Below are 17,970 nucleotides of genomic sequence, written 5' to 3' on the forward strand. Positions count from 1 at the left end.
ATCGACTATCTATTGACTCATAGAAATCTCGACCTCGTAATCTAATTGTTAATTAGTCACATAGAAGTGACAGAACAATTATCAGAAATGAGCTAAAACATGGGCGGAAAAGAAGTCTGAAATTCGTGTTTTAAAAAGCTGCTCTCTTTATTCCGCTGCATTTTAATGTCAACGTTACGTTATACCAATTGCGCGCATGCGTCACTGCTATGAAGCTACAATGTTTAAAAACAAGAAGGTAAGCTGGGATACCTGGATCAAAAAACTCAATCTGGAACTCCAATTCCAGTTCCGGGATCCGGGTTTTGGCATAAGTAATTAGCTTGTTGTTAAAAAGCATGCACATTCGCACGGCTCGCTTTAAAATCAAAATGCTTCATGTAAAACGTAAATACAGGCTAATATTTACTCAAAACCTCTCTCATAATTGCTTTACATTTTATAATTTATCGATATTTTTTAATGAATCGCCATTTTTTTGAAGAAAAATCAAAGGAGATAATATACGCTTCGAACACGGCAAAGATCAAATGCCTGGAGTATGCGTAGAAAATTATTTATTTTGCTTCTTAAAATCAAATAGAATCTTAAAATAAATATTGCTATGTACCTCATGTTCCTTTGTGAATAGACTTTGAAGCCAAAACAGTTAATATAAATGCATAAATATAGGTTATAAGACTATATTGTCAAGTTCAAGAGAATAACGAAACATACTGAATGAAATATTTGTTTACTATCGCTTATCGTAATGCTGACTCTTGAAACCCTATTCTCCTCATCGATCTTCGCTTGTTCGTGCAGAAAATACTGTTCTAGTAGGTGAATCATGAATAGATAAACCAAAACAAGCTTTCGCTCATGAAGTTCATTGAAAATTCTTAGAAATAATCGCTTCGAAATCCTCCCCCTATCTTCTTGGCTTGAAAATTGATAAATTTTAATTTATTAAAATATTTCTAGTTCGGCTGTCTTGAATTACGGTGGTCAACGAAATAGAGCATGCGTAGACATAAGCCTGTGCCACGTGATCTGCTAGCTCCGCCCTCTCATAATCACTTGACAACATAGTTACATTGATTGACATCTGGTATATGATAATTGATTGGAGTATAGACGGGAACCCCATAGCATATGCCCGCAAAGGTCTCTTGGGTAAGTTCCTGAAGACCCCTGGGTAACTATTGTGCAACTTTGCCATTTTGTCGCGGAGAAAAAAAAAAACAACAAAAAAACAAAGGCATTTTATAGCTGGTATACCACAGGTATCCCAGCAATTAAAAGATTACTGAACTTCGCAGCGAACGTTACGAAGTTTTCGGTTCTTCAACCTCCTAATCAACCAACTCATGTTCACCGACCTGCGAACTTTAAGCTTTTGGAACTCTCAAGTTTCCGGTTTCGTTAGATTTATTTTCCATGGCCAACCGCGTTTTTTTAACTCATTGTTTACCCTTCTGTATCCAAGTCTGTAAACAGGAATCTTACTATGTTTATAACGTGGAATTTTTAACTTGAATGCTAAATACTTGTGACCACCACGGTTCGACGACGGCATATTGAAATACACAATAAACACTAAGGTCACCCCACACCAGTGATGTGTTTATGTCAAGCAAACAAGCTCTATGGGGTACCGGGGTGAATTTACGCGTCCACAGGGTGTACACTTCGATTTTTGGCAAGCTACTCCTCTCAGCACTCCTCTCGCTTTTTCTCTTCCTCCCTCATCCCCACTCCTCCTCCTCTCTCGTTTCTCGTTCCTAGTTCTTCTCTGCCATAAGATTTAACACAGGGATCCCAACGGAAAATGTACGGAATAGACTGCGGAGGTGGCTAAATATAAATAATGATTTATAAAATAGTTTAAATATAACACTGTTTGACTGTTTATATCGCTAAAAAATACTTAATAAAAGCAATATACAATGGCTGCTTTAATGTCTCTGTATTGTGGCATTAATACTCTAAGAGCTGTAGAGCACTCGAGAAGCAAGAGAAACGCTCGGCTACGTCTCTTGCTCCTAAGCTTGCTTTTCTCGTACTTTACCGCAGCTTCCAGCCTGTTTATATCAACGTACAAAGGCATGCGCCTTAAGGGTGATAGTTTGTGCGCAGATTTTTCATTTTATGCGTTACTGAAATCCCTTTAATCATTTCAAATCATGCTAGTATACTGATCAATTATTATCGTTGCCTTCCGTGTCGACAGTGGAAAACAATTTTGAAAATCAGCAATTCATCACTTTTTGAACTTTAAAAATCAATCAATCGCCATATTCCATGCTGCGCGCGCTTTTTTATTTCCTCCTTTGACTGCCATTTTCATAAGCATGCTAACTCGGTAGCTGCGAGCTGCACGTCTCATCATCAGAAGAAAGAACGAATGGATGAGCTTTATTTATCCAAGAGATTTCATCAGTTGATACAACTGGTTTACATGAAAGTCGTGCACATAACAATATATACATAGAAAAGAACTATAATATGAATAATAATAACTATAAATAATAAACTTGCAATTTACAATTAAAAAGCTAAAGTGCTAGTCTTACTAAAATGACACCATCCCTGGAAATTGTACCATATAAAACCAGGTATGTAATATACCTTACTGTCCAAATTCTTTTTCGATACGAGACTGGGAAGATGTTGTATTTAGCCGGTAAAGTTTGGCCGTTTGAGTCCGCCATTAAGGAGGCTCTGGGTAGTTTTGGTCTGGCACACCTAGCCGCATTGAAACGGATATAGACACTGTCCTTATTGAGTATGAGTCAAACTGTGACTTTCTTTCTAACGTTATGGATTTTTTGATATGAAGCCAAATGACCCCATTCGTTGTCAAAAGCGATAGAAAGTATCTATGAAAGCGGCATTCAAAAAAATCATAGAACGATTTTTTTCTAAATGAAGTCACTAAAAGTTGTAAGTTTTACGAATACTCTCCTTTAATTTAATGTGCATTGAAGGGTTTTAAGGCAGTCAAATAAAAATAAGTACAAAATGGCGGCAAATGTCAACACTTTGGTATTGTTGGACGAAGCTTTGGTGTCGATATTGATTCCGAAATACTTTGCGATGATGACGATATACATATCTTCGGTGAATTCTTAACGCTCTTCAGACGTGACCATAATAGAAATAAAGATTTTTAAAAAGTGCATGCATGCATGCACGTGTGAAAAAGCGTAAATGGTACGCGCATATCCGGTTATTCTGGGCTCACTGGAACAAACGGGGTACCTATTGAGCATTTCCACTTTTACCAGAAATTTTCCGATGGGAGAAGGTTGTACCATTTACAGAAAAACCGGAATTACCGGAATTTCCAATCTAATGGTAAACAACCGTTATGCGGCTGGGTTGGTGATGGCTAAATGACATGTATCTCTCTGACAGATTCACTGATTAGAAGCGAAATGAAATTAGTTATGAAAATACCATCCCCCTTTCGGTTTAAATGTAAACCTCCCTCATTCAAACAGTCTACGGTAATATTACTGTGGTCAATGAAGTTCATTCATTTTTTCGGGCAGCCTGTTCACTTTTGTTGACTTTATCGATCCTTGGATGTAATTCCGCATCATTTCTATAGATAATACTAGATAATGTTACCTGTGTTTTTGAAGAATCTTTCTGAATATTAGATGCCATTTTGATTATCACCTCAGCAACGTTGTCAGGTTCTTTGGCTTTAACATCGTTGGTGCCAATGTGCAGACTAACTTTGTCAGGTTTCTTCTATATCGAAGGTATAATGTAGTGGGCCATGTCGTCAGTTGTTTCATCAGCAAAAGATTTCGTGGTAACTTTGTATATCTTGGACATCTTCCAGCCTTGAATGTTTTTAATCATTAAGTCGCCAAGGATGATAATGGATTTCTTTTTGATATTCAGGTTATTATTCGTACCTTCCTCGTCTTGAGGATTTTTGTCGTCTTTTGCACCAGTGTTGGTTATCTTTGAATGGAGAGGTTTTGCCTTGTTTGGTTGAAAAGTTTTTGCACTAGGTTCAATTATTTGCAGTTCGTTATCAATGTCTTCCTCTGCTGAACTGTGGAAGGCTGTTTGATCAGTGGGAATTACCGTCATGACGCTTTTGTTCTTCATTATTTCAATGTAATTTTGGATCTCAATTTTATCGTTATTAGAGCTTTTTAGAGCCGCGTTAGCACTCTCTAGTGACTAGTGATTGAATTTTGGCTTTTAACTCTTTGTCCTTTTGAGATGTAGCTTCTTTGTCATTGCTATTGTTTATGGAATTCTGAAAAATTTTTCATTTTGTCATCAACAAGCCTTCGAAGATTTTCAAAAAACTTTCCAAAATGACTTATTACTGTCTTTCTCGTCGGTAGATTATGCAGTCGAGCCGTCTGTCAATGGATCTTTTTCAAAGAAAGAAAGAAAGAAAGAAAGAACCAATAAATAGATGGATGAATGAATGAATGAAAGGACGGACGGACAGACGAATGGATAGATCAAGGGATGGATGGATTAATAGACGGATGGAGGGATGGACGAACGGATTGAATGAATAGATGGATGCATAGATGGATGGATTAACTGACAAATGAAAGGAATATATATTATGTCCCAATCTTACAAGAACATTTTATAATATTAAATTTATTTACATTTACTATGAATATCTTATTTTGAATCTTATTATGCTCATGCTTATGTGGTTATCGTAAAAACAAGTTCAGTAATAATAAATAATAATTTAATACTTATATTGCGCGTATTACATAGGGAGATGCTCACAAGCGCATTACAAACTGATTAAAATAAATAACTTCCTATAAATAGAAATTATGATCTAAACATACCATGTGGACCCGTTGCATAAACCGCAAAGCAGCGCAACCAGGAGGGCAAGCAACGAACTGGCCATAAGGTAGTGTTTATTGCTCTGCCCACCGGATAACGCCCGCCAGGAGTTGTTGAAGGGGTCAATGAATAATAATGATCATGGGTGTATATATATACATATATATTATCGAAATATAAAAGTTTATCAGCAAAATGCTTAAAAGCAGTTTCTTGAATGATTGTGTGCTACTGGCATTGTGTATTTCTGTTGGAAGGGCGTTCCACGGCTTAGGCGCAGCGACTTCAAATGCGCGGTCGCCCAGAGTGGTTAAAGGTCTTATTCTTGGTCTATCGAGCAATAGTTCTTTGGATGATCTTAAATTGTATCTTGATTCTGCCTTAGGCTTAATGAGTTCAGTGATATATTCAGGTGATAGTCCATGGATAGCCTTATAGGTAATAAGTAATGTCTTAAAGTCTATTCTGTACCTAACGGGTAGCCAATGTAGTTTGTGCAAGGCAGGAGTTATGTGATCAAATCTACTGATATTACAGATAAGTCGGGCCGCAGCATTCTGTACTCGTTGAAGTTTACATAACTGATTGGCCGGTAGACCATAAAGGAGACTATTACAATAGTCTAGTCGACTAGTAACTAAAGCATTAACTAGAGTTTGCACAGTGTCACAGCTAAGGAATTTCCTGATATACGTCTGATATCAAATAAATGGAAGGAAGCTGCTCTGAAGCAGTTATTAATGTGCGAGTCCATTTTCAGCCGCGTGTCGAACCAACAGCCACGGTTCTTTACTTCATCAGATAGTGTAATGGTTTCATCTCCGACGCAAAGCGACTCGACGTTTGTCAATTGTTGCCTTGTTCCAATTACGATGAATTCTGTTTTGTCATCATTCAGTTTCAATCTATCCGCTTGCATCCATCTCCTGATGTCTGCTATGCAGTCTTGCATTGCCATGATAGCGGCAGCTTGTTCAATATTAGAGGATGGTCTAACACAGCAATGATAGTCCTTAGAATGCCAGCTGCATAGCTGTCCTTGATCAGAAAGAAAAGAGCTTTTGCTTTATGAAATAAATCACTGCTTCTGACATCATGAGCATTGTGGCTTCCCCAAAGATGCTGGCATATTGTTTAAGCTTTGCCCAATCGATGTCAACAGAACCCATTAGTGCTCAATCTGGCTCTAGTGCTTCTCTTCTCTCGTCAGCTCCAGTGTTACCAGTCATCCTTCTTGATGATATTCATTCCAAATGTCGGGAATTCCAGTCCCTTTTGGAGCATCATTATTCTTTTTCCTGAAAGATGCTTGGCAAGCCGTTTAGCGATGTCATCTGGTTAATCAGCAAATTCTTTGGCCAGTTTGACGTGTTCAGTCGCTGCATTCCTCGCTGGCTCAGTAACGGCTTTCTTCTTTTCGGGATCTGCACTTCAGCTTGGCGTACTCTTCAGGGGCATGTTTGTCTAGCTGCTCGAGAGCTTCTTGAACTGCCTTCTCAACGACTGCAACATCTGTTTCATTCAACGACATGGCTTGGAGTCAAATATCAAGGTCTGCTGGTTATTACCGAGGATTTTTCTGTTCAAATCGGTAAACAGCTGAATAAAATTCAAACAGACTAAGTATTAAAAAGGTTTTCCAAATTATCAACGTGGTGGAACCTTATTTGAGTCAAGGGGTAATACAGGGCGTGTGTTAGGCACGACTCTTGTTTTGTGATCTAGCTAACTGACGGTAGAAGATATACATATGTGGCAATAGTTACTGGGTTGCCTGTGTTAGGCTAACGTACGATAACATTTTGACGTCTACTTTATCAACAAACTTATGTTTCATTTTCGTCGTCCTTTAAGGCGCTTTAAAAAATAAATGTTTGCGGTATTTCAAAATACCGCTAGCTTCATTTTCAAACTAATATACAACAAAATATTTTAGTGTTTTATATTTTAGTGTATATTTTGCATACCTGAGAGTTGACAGAAATGGGTTCGCTAACAAAGTGTGAAATTGTGTAAAAACAATTAAACTAAAAAAATACAAAATAACAACAACAAACTATCTCCCAAATTGTTGCAAATTTGTTTGTCAATTGTGCATATATATTTTTTTGTGTGTTACCATTTTAATGTAATGCTACCATATCCATAGGTGAAACGATACGAAAGTAGAAAACAACTTTGGAACTGATTAGCAATCCCTATTTCAATCAATCCAACGCCATTTTCCATACTGCAGTATTTTATTTTACTTATTTAATTCTACAAGATTTTTGTTGATAAACAATGCGTGACTATCTTGCCTTCTACCGCACACATTTTTTACAGAAAGTTATTATTTCTTCGATGTGATGCTAATGGAATATAACCTCTTACATTCTTTATAATTGATAGTATATTTATTTTTAATTTTAATCTTAATTTATTTTTGGTTCTTAACGTTTCGATGATATTTAAACTGGTACGATAAGAAGTATTTTATACAGGTCGTATCTTCATCTCGGCTCTCTTAGCAGTGTAGCTAGTCCAGTGATACCAGGCGACTCCAGCACCTGCGTTTTTCCCGTGGTGATACAGGCCGTTCAGGTTAGAGTGGAGTAGTATAGGGAATGGGGGTTCCAGCGCAATCTCAACACGGGGTAAGACCCGCGTCAAAAATCCACCTACGGAAACAACCCACTCCAAGTGTGGTTGGGGGCAACAGCGCAAATATGTTAGTCTATATATGGAGTGCGAAGATTGTAAGAGAACTTTTAAGAAAGAAGCGGATTTGAAAAAGCATTTGAAAATGAAGACGAAGTGTATGAGCAGTTATGATTGTGGATGTGGTAAGAAGTTTGAGACTAAGGTTAAATTGTTTTGGCATTGTCAGGACTGTGAGTACGACTACGACGACCTAAAAAGTGCTTGGTATTAGGTATAAAATATTTCCTATTATATAGATGGAATCCCAAAGCAACTTCAGCACGGTGTCAATACCCGGTAACGGTGAGATTGACGTTAGACAGTTTTGGCGTCAGTCAGAAAGGAAGGTTAAAAGGACTCTCCGAAAAGGTATAGAAGAATTAGGAGCCCTGAAAGCGAGCATAATGGTAGAAGTAAGTTTGTCAAAAGACGAGGTAATGACGACAGCAATGTTGCGATCAAAGTCGTTAGTGATATTAGAATCCACGAATCTGGATAGGTCACTCAGTGAAGCCTTAGAAGCAATAATGGAGTCGCTGTCTAACTACACGAAAGAAGGATCGGGTTGGACAGTAGAGGAGGTTGAAGGAATAGAGATAAGTATAGCCAGGTACGTACCCATACGAGGGGGGAGTTACGTACCGCTACCAACGTGGGTAGAAAGGAAGAAGGCTATTGTAAACGTGAAGAATGAAGACAATCGATGCTTTATGTGGGCAATCAGGTCTGCACTGTATCCAGCAGAGAAGGATCCCTGTAGGACAAGTAAGTATCCCACAGATGATTTAGAGTGGGATGGTGTGGAATTTCCCATGCAGTTGATAGACATCCCCATATTTGAGGAAATAAACGATCTAGCAATTAACGTTTACGGAGTCAGAGAGCAGACGATAGTACCGTTAGTTCTGTCAAAAAGTAAAGGAGAGCGCGTACATTTATTCTACCACGGCGGACACTACTCATGGGTTAAACACATTAGCAGACTATTCTACAGACATACTAAGCACAAAGGCAAAAAGTACTTCTGCGACTGCTGCTTGCTGTCATTTACATCCTTAAATGCCCTAAAGAAACACGATGAGATCTGCCGCGGAGTCGAAGAAGTGGCGCAACGGATCCAGATGCCCACCAACAAAGAGCTTTCATACGCAGACCATCAAAAGCAGATGCAAGTGCCTTACGTGATATATGCAGACTTCGAAGCGTTGATAACTAAGGAAGAGCAGAAACGTGGCGCCACGAATAAGGTAGGATTACACGAGATCTGCTCCTTTGGTTACATAGTAGTCAGATCAGACGGTAAAGCAAACCCTCCTGTGATTTACCGAGGTAAGAACGCAGCTAATGAGTTTCTAGAAGCATTGCGAGAAGAGGAGGGGGAGATTAGAGAACAATTAAGACGTCCAAAGAAGATGGAATTTACCAAAGAGAACCAGGAGGCTTTTAACAAGGCAAAAAAATGCCACATTTGTCAACATACGCTTCTTCAGTTTGGAAGACGAGCCAAGAAAGCGTGGGATGAAGATGGAAAGTATCTAGGAGAAGCTCATTTTAAATGCGGGAAGTATGCTAAGAAAGGTGAGAAGCCGGGAAAGCCCTCCACGCACTGCATTCACTGCCACAAAGCATTTGTTGAGGATTTCTATGTGGATAAGGTTAGGGATCACTGCCACATCACGGGTAAATACAGAGGAGCGGCTCATTGGAAATGCAATATAAACTTCAAAGTAAATCCAGACATGGAGATTCCGGTGTTCTTTCACAACCTCCGCGGTTACGACTCCCATTTGCTACTACAAGGAACAGACGGCTCCGACGTCAAATGCATACCCAACAACAAAGAGCGCTACATGTCCGTAACTGTGGGTAAGCTAAAGTTCTTAGATTCGCAGCAGTTTATGGCGGACTCCTTAGCAAACCTCGTAAAGTATAACACCAACTTTCCCATTTCCAGTCAATACGGCGCGGAAAGGAAAGGAGTCTACCCATACGAATACATGGACTCCTGGGATCGATTCAAAGAACCCCTACCACCCAAAGATCGCTTCTACAGCACCCTAAACGAGTCTGGTATAAAGGATGAGGAGTACCAGCATGCGTTAGACGTGTGGGAAAAGTACTCCTGTGAGAACATGGGTGACTACCACGACATCTACCTAAGGTCTGACGTAGTGCTGCTCGCAGATGTTTTCCAAAGCTTCAGAAAGATGGCTATGGAATATTACGGATTGGATCCCGCTAATTTCTACACGGCTCCTGGGCTCAGCTGGAGTGCTTTGTTAAAGAAAACAAATGCGCAGTTGGATCTCCTAACGGAATACGACATGTATCGGTTTATGGAAGACGGTATTCGTGGCGGCGTATGCGGACCCAGCCGACGTTACGCCCGCGCAAACAACCCCTTAGTAGAGCACGACCCAGAGAAACCAACCACATACATTTACTACCTGGATGCGAATAACCTTTATGGTTGGGCAATGTCACAGTACCTACCTGTGAGAGACTTCGAATGGGATCCAGTGAAGCCGATAGACTTCTACATGCAGGTAGGAAAGGAGGAAGACAAGGGTTACGTCTTAGAAGTGGATCTGGAGTACCCAGAGCACCTGCACGACGAACACAATGAGTTCCCCTTAGCACCAGAAGCGATAGAGATACCATTTAAGCAGCTAAGTCCGCTGCAAAAGCAAATGTGCCCTGGTTACAAACCGTACAGGAAACTAACTATGAACCTGATGGATAAGAAGAAGTATGTGGTACATTACCGCAACCTGCAGTTCTACGTGCGACACGGAATGCGCGTAGAGAAGATCCACAGAGTCCTAAAATTCACGCAGGAACCCTGGATGCGCCCCTACATTGACTTTAACACGCAAAAGCGTACCGCAGCGAAAAATGACTTCGAGAAAAACCTCTTCAAACTGATGAACAACAGCGTGTTCGGAAAGACAATGGAGAACATCCGCAAGCGCGTAAGCGTAAAAATAGTCAGCACCAAAGAGGAAGCAGAAGCATACGTGTCACAGCCAGGCTTCGTTAGATACGTAGAAATGCTGAACTTCTACGTGATTCACATGAAAAGGGCAAACCTCTTACTAAACAAGCCCGTTTACACAGGCTTTACGGTGCTGGATCTATCGAAGCTGCTTATGTACGAGTTCTACTACGATAAGCTTAAGCCAAAGTACGGAGACCGCTGTCGCCTCCTGTACACAGACACCGACTCCCTAATTCTAGAAGTGCAAACGGAAGACGTTTACAAAGACTGCCTCCCCGACATAGACGAGTACGACACCAGCGGTTACCCGAAGGAGCACTTCCTTTACTCTGCGAAGAATAAGAAGGTAATTGGGAAGATGAAAGACGAAATGTTAGGAAAACCCATCGTGGAATACGTGGGTCTGAAACCAAAGATGTACAGCGTGCTAAAGTTAGACGGCGTAGAAAAGAAAGCTAAAGGCGTAAAAAAGTATGTGGTTAAGAAGGACATTACGCACGAGTCCTACCTCAACGTATTACGAACACGCAAGGAACAGCGGCATAAGATGAACAGCCTGCGCAGCTATGGTCATCAGATACATAACGTCACGCAGGAGAAGGTGTCACTGTCTGCATTTGACGGTAAGCGATGGATGTGTGATGACGGAGTGCATACGATAGCATTCGGACATCACACGATAAGCAGTTCTTCTTTGACGAACCCACGCGTGGGACTATCATGAAGATAATACAAGATGGGCTGACCCTTCTTAGCTATCGCACTTCGGATCTGGTAAGTTTCCAAAGACCAATTAGGATCCGTAGCTCTTTTGGATCCTCCTTCTAATTCACCCGGCTCATAGAGATATCGAACCGTGACATTACCTAATTTCTTTTCATGGGGGAAGACCGCCCTCGAACTTCTGATGAAGGACTTGTGTTCCACGTGTTTCTTTTTTATGGCATCCCTGGGTTTCATTCCCGTAGCCCTGGCCGCCTCGTTGTTCGAAGCTGCGACGACCTGGGGGAGCCTCTGAGCCCATTCCCTATTGCGTTTGGAGGGATCTTCCAGCTCTTTCCAATACTGGTATCCAAAGAGACGCTCGGCCAGGGTCTTATTGAATCTTTCGACAATGCTTTGACCCCTGTGGTACTCTGCTTTAGCTCTTCTAATTTTAGTGTCGTGGTCTTTCAGGGTCTTGGTAACCACGCCCATGAACTCCGTCCCCGCATCCACTTGCAGCAGCTTAGGCCATTTCAAGACGCGCTTATAAACCCTACCTAGGGCTTCTGCGACTTCCCCAGAATCCTTGCTGGTTATAGGTTCGGCGTCCTTGTATCTGCTTGCGATATCGACTACGGTCAAAGCGTACCTATAGGTCTTCTTTCTCACCTTATCGTGCGGCAAGAAAAGCAAATCCGCCTGATGAACTTCATTGGGGGTATTTACGGTGAAGCTGGGCCTGGGAATGTACTTAGGCACGGGAAGATAAACCTGCCAGAGGGTTTGTTTTTTCAACCAGTTCTTAGCCGTTTCGTCTGATACCCTGGCCGCGGTCGCGAGTTTCTTGATAGCTGACGCTCCTCTCCAATAGCCTTCCGGCCCATAGTAAATCCTTTTAAGTTTGTCCTCTACGCGGCCCATTATATGAATTCCAAAACAAGATTGATCTTACGTCCGTTAAAATCCACCGTCTTTCCGTCCACTTTAATGGTGATGTTTATGCTTTCTACCAAATTAGACAAGTCATAGCTCAAAGAAATGGGAGTGTATTCTACTGGGTCAAATGGATTACCTTGGGGCAGAAACTTGGACATAAGAGAAGACTTTTCTCCATTGTTGTAACTATGAACCAAGTCGCAATAGACTTCGTAAGAGGATGCGACTTTCCATTTCACATCATATGTATTGCCGCTATTTATTGTGGTACTAGTAAGGCCCAGGAGTTCTACCAATGAACTGTCCTTTAAATTAGCGCTCCCATTATTTTTCTTAAATGTCATTTCATGGGGTAATCCTGTGGTAAGAGTATATCCATGCTTTGCTAGCTCCTTAGCCAGTGTTATGGGGGTGTAATGGGAATCTGGTATTTTTGGTTTGGTGCCGGAAGTTCCGATGACAAAGCCATTAATTAAATTATACCAAGAATTGTACAAAGAGCAACTAACCAACCGAACCCTTTCCGCGCGGATGGGAGGATTCAAATACGTGGTAAAGTCATTCTTGTCGCTTTCCAAAAAGACGATCATTATATTAGATACGCCAAAGCCACGCCTCCGGCCAGCCCTGCGACTCCTACGAAGACCAATTCATTGTCTTTTTGTTTCTTAGAAGGCTGGTAGTAATTCTTGAACTGAGGCTTTTTTAACGCCACTGTGGGATGCGCTTGCGCATAAAGTTTGAAGGCGTAGTCTGTGTTTTCGAAGTTCTTGTCTGCCTGCATTTTGTCTTGGTAGTTCTTATCCAACCAATCCCTGTAAGCTTGTCTTTTTTCATTCCAAGCTGCAACGTCCCTTTGATATTTCTCCAGCGCTAAGTCGTGTCTCTTTCTTTCGGCGGCACCGCTTTTGTCGCCTCTAACTAATCTATCCAAATATTGACCACCATAATTAGCCCCTGTAAATGCTAAAGCTGCAATGACTCCACCTGCGACTAAGCTAACCATTATACATTAGGTAGGTACTTTTCCTTCCGTAGGTAATCCTTTACCATGATAGCCCCGCCTACGGCAGCGGTCATCTTAGCAAAGTTAGCGAAGCTCTTGCTTGGGTCTTCAGTAAAGTCTTCTTTGAGCACTTTCTTACCTACCCAACCAATGCCCGCAACGATGGAAGTAATGATAGCTGCCTCTTCAACAGTTTTCAACAACGCGGTCGACATTATATTACAAAGCGAGAAGGAAAATCTAGGTCGCCACTGGTGATAAATCTACTCCATTTCAGGGATCTTACTTTTTCTAACCTCCACAGGTGCGTGATATGTTGGCGGCACATGCACGGCCTCCCACTTTACTTTTGGCTTCGTAGCCCGCCATTGTAAGTAAAGGCTGCCTGCTGCTATAGCGACTCCTAACGCGCCAATGACGTACCCAGGATTAATAAAGGATTCCTCTTCTTTTTCCTCCACCTTTTCTTCTTTTTTGGCTTTGTTCTTCCTGTTCATCTCCGCGAGCTTCTTTCCCGCGGCAACTCTGCCTGGGGATTTAGCCTTGGTAATCTTGGTATCTTCTACGGGTGGTTGTCCTTCGGTGTCACTCATCTTATATTAAGGGGCTTGAAGGACTTGACAAGTAACTTGATGACGACTTGACAATGACTTGGCAATGACTTGATAACGACTTGACTAAGTACTTGAGAATGACTTAAGGACGACTTGACTAAGTACTTGAGGTGACTTGACAACGACTTGACTAGGTACTTGAGGCGACTTGATTATCAGCAAGTGCTGCCTGGAAGACCTTTTCGACTTCTCTGTTCTTCTTGAAGTCCTTCCAAGATGTTCCAAAGGAACCTAGTACCTCCTTCAAGTCGACATGCTGAGCTACGTGAAGTGCCGCAGAGGCGACTGCCATTAACTTACCGCACTTCAAAGACAACCACCCGCAGGTTATCTTAAGTTCTTGGGCGATGACATAGTCCTCGCTTATGTCCTTCTGTAGTTGCTCCACGTCGTCTATGGGCAGTGCAAGTCCAAGCAATTTAGTGGCAAGTCGGATAGCGGAGTCTGCTACGGCGTCCGTGGTCTTACTTGCAAGGGCAGCCTCGTACCTCTTATGGAACTTCTTAACCTCCTCTTCTGACAGCTTATTAACCTGCTCATGGGTAAGTTCCTTACCTATCATTTCTTTACACTTCCCAGAAGACACAAGAATGTTAAGTTGTTCCTTGAGGTTACTTTCATCTAACTGTGTGGGGACTTCATCTATGAGCTGCTCAATGTCCATATATGTTAATGGAATACGGAAACCTCAAAGAGAAGATCATCTTGGAATGTTGGTGCGTCTTTAAATGCCGCATGTATTCATGCAACTGTTCCTTGCTTATCTCACCACCGTAGTCGCTTAAAATGGTTTCCAGGTCAGACTTGCTCGGAGTATAAAATACTACGAGAGAGCCTATGTTTTCCCTAAAGGGCTTAGAGACGCTGGTAAGCTGCTGGGAAAGCAACCAAACGCTGATATTGTCGTGTCTGCCGCTGAAAGCGAGCTTCACTAATTCGGAGGTGCGCTTTTTTACGTCGTCCCCACAGGCAATGTCATCCAGTATGAGTAAAGTCTGCGTATCTTTAGGGAATTGCTTATGCCAGAACTTCAAATGGCCGGATAACTCGTTAGGATCCAGTATATCCACGAAGAAGTCGTCATCTTTCGCTCCTATACCAGTCCAGGTTTGGTTGTTCACGTAGGTGGGGCACAATAGCACGACGTAGTCGAAGCGATATCTAAAGGGTCCTAATAGCTGCTCCACGATGAACTGGGTCTTTCCGCAGCCGGTGGGTCCTACTATCAGAGCATTGCAGGGAATATGATTCGGATCCATTATATATACAATGGACCCAGTGGACGCAGTAAGAAGGATTGTCGCCGACGCAAAGGATAAAAGAGATACCATAGAAATGCAAAGGGAAGAGATAGACCGGTTAAAAGAGCGCGTACAGGAATTGTACGATGAAATGTGTGGTCTGAAGCGTGCAGAACGGTTTGGCGCGCTTTTGACAATGGCGGGCTGGGCTAAGGAGTCCATTAAGGACTTCATTCGATATCCCCCATAGATATATGGACTGCATTACATGCGAACTACCTGCTGACTGCATAATCCCTCCCAAAACACCGATACCCAAACCGTGTAAAAAATACACCTGCCGTCACTGTAATAAGGTATTCTCTGAAGAAGACTTCATTGGACATTGGTGTCCCGCGGATACTAAAGCACAAAGGACTTTAGACGACGTTCGAGAAGAGTAAGAGGTCGCAAAGAAGATCTTACTAAGCCCCAGCAAGAGGAATTAGCATAGGTCTTTCTTTTTTATTGTTATTTTGTTAAATACTGCAAAGAGGTCTCAAGTAAGGACCTATTTTTTGCTGTTATTTCGTTAAGCCCCCATTAAAAGATGAGGTATCATTCTTTCTCATCGTTGAAACCAGTAAAAAGATAATCATGTTAACCATTCTTCGATTACGATGACTTAACGAAATAACAATAAGAAATAGACCCTATCCTAAACCCCTCTTACAGGGTTTAACAAAATAACAATAAAAAATAAGGTATATATGATGAAGTGCATGCAATGTGATAGAACTTTCAGCTCCAAGCAGCGACTGCAATACCATCTTTCCAAGAAAGTCTGTCAAAAGACCATCAGCACTGTTTGCGGCGACTGCGGTAAGGAACTGTCCACCATACAGACCCTACGATATCACCGCGAGCATAGAGTCTGCCTTAAAGGTCATTGCCGCCGATGTGATGAACCTCTCTTTGAAGAAAACTGGCATAAATACCGCTGCCGACGTTACCACCTCGAAGAAGTCGTCTGTGAAACCCACGGCGATTTAGCAGAGCGATGTTGCCCCCTTGAAACCAGCCGGGCTTTAGTGCTGCGTAAGAAAGAAATAGACCGAGATTTCGTATGCTTCGACGACTACGAAGGAGTAAGGTGGGAGAACCGAGAACACTGGGATGGCATCTGCGATAAATGCGGCTGTCAACGCAGCGACCAACACATTTGGTGTTGCCTGTACGATGGACCCAAGCCCTTAGACCATTACCTTGCTGTAAGAAAAGCATGGAAAAATGAATGACATATATGATGTTACCTTACATCGCAGCATTCGCAGGAGGAGCCTTAATTAAGGTATCGATAGATTTCATGTCGGAAAAAATGAGGTCCGACGTAGCAGACCAATACTTAACCGCCCATGAGGATGACTTCTAATCACATAATGGATTAGCCTCCACCTTCCTTTCGACGTCGAACTTCCATCGACCGTTGACTTTACCATAGCTACGTATGTGAGTGTACTCTTCACCTTGCAGTACGTACCGTACGCAGTCAGGAGCCCATAGACTGTACTCTTGGCTACCGTCTAAGAGGACCAACCTTAAACGGTTGATGTCCTCGAAGACTATGTAATTTTTTATTCCATATGCGAGACCAGGTATTAATTCACGCCAGTGCGTTCGTTCGAGAATCATTATATCTATGAAATATCTTTTGGTGCGTCCGTAGCGTCTCCTGCGACTTGAAAGCCTTGACGCAGCCAGAAGGACAAGGTATGCGAATGCCTTCTACGTAACAGTCGATTTCCCTACAGATAAGGTCGTAATCGTTGCAGACCATGGTAAGATATCCATTCATTTCATATTGCATCAATGCCGCTTTTTGCTTGTCAGACAATACGCCGTTACCCTTTGGTGTTTTAAGTTCCAGACATAACCCATTGTATTTCTTGTGGGAGTTAAGAATTAGGATGTCGGGTTGACCTGCCTGGTAGCCCTTTTGCCAGCATGTTATTCTCTTGCTGGAGGTATCCTGTAATTCTCCTAGTCCAGGTGCTAATAGCAGCGTAGGGTGAAACCGGCGTATGTAATCGATGACCTTCTTATGCAAGTCGAACTCATTATCGATCTTGAAGACCAGTTTATTTGGACCATCCAACGAGTACTTCCCCGTCTTCCTCAACGTAGGAAGGACCTCCTCGAAGACCCAATCTTGAAATGTCTCTGCTGTCGGTAGCTTGGAACTAAATATTAACTGATACAAACCAGATTCCGTTACGTACAGGGATTGTGGGTGTGAACCAGAAGGGAGGCGATTCGCCTCTATTCTAAATTCGCTAAGCCTCTTCTTATGCTTATCCCGCACGTGGACTTTAATAGCATCTTTGGTGTCTGCGTAACCTAATGCCTTTGCTACCTCTTTCGCCTTAAAGTACAGCTTGTCGCTTTGCACTAGGCATCGCAGTTTAGTTTCGTTGTTTTCGAATACGCGGAGCATATTATACGTAAGGGATATTTTTATCCTCAGTCATCCTAGTACGCAACGCTCTTTAGCTGATTCATTTCCACGCTTAGCTGCGCGTCTGAGACTACGAAAATGTATGCGTTGATCTTAGTAGTGTCGCTGGCATGTTTGGCGCGCTTGATCTCCAACGTAATGCCGTCCTGGGTATTTACCAGCCGCAATCCCTGTCCATGTAGGTCTTCGTCGTTCGTTGTACGCATGTCGATCCACAGCGCGTACTTATCCTTAAAGAATTTCTTTGGGTCAATTTGGTCGCCAAACTTACGTGCGACTTCCCGGTACATATCCGCGGGCTTTATCCCTTGTGAGTAAACCTTATTAGGCACTCCGTTGATGCTAACACCTACGTTGGTAATGTTAGGATTAAAGAACGCCTCGGAGTCACGCAATCCTGCCGTGTATGTCTTTGCGAACAGCAGCATTATCCCTGTAAGGCTGCGCCTGGGAAGGTTAATGCT

General features: G+C 42.1%; 1 protein-coding gene across 1 annotated transcript in view; it reads right to left on the reverse strand.

Moving 5' to 3' along the window:
- Positions 1–7,305: 7,305 nt before the first annotated feature.
- LOC116291008 (fibrinogen C domain-containing protein 1-like) overlaps positions 7,306–17,970 on the reverse strand; it is a 46,211-nt gene continuing 35,546 nt past the window's right edge. Inside the window, exon 5 of the mRNA XM_089038338.1 lies at positions 7,306–7,415. Within this exon, the coding sequence (XP_088894464.1) occupies positions 7,306–7,415 (110 nt within the window). The remainder of the gene's footprint in view (positions 7,416–17,970) is intronic.

This window comes from Actinia tenebrosa, unplaced genomic scaffold (genome assembly GCF_029948245.1).
Source record: "Actinia tenebrosa isolate PJP-AT-01 unplaced genomic scaffold, QUT_ActTen_1.0 PGA_scaffold5__44_contigs__length_20552954, whole genome shotgun sequence".
NCBI classification, from domain to species: Eukaryota; Metazoa; Cnidaria; class Anthozoa; order Actiniaria; family Actiniidae; genus Actinia; species Actinia tenebrosa.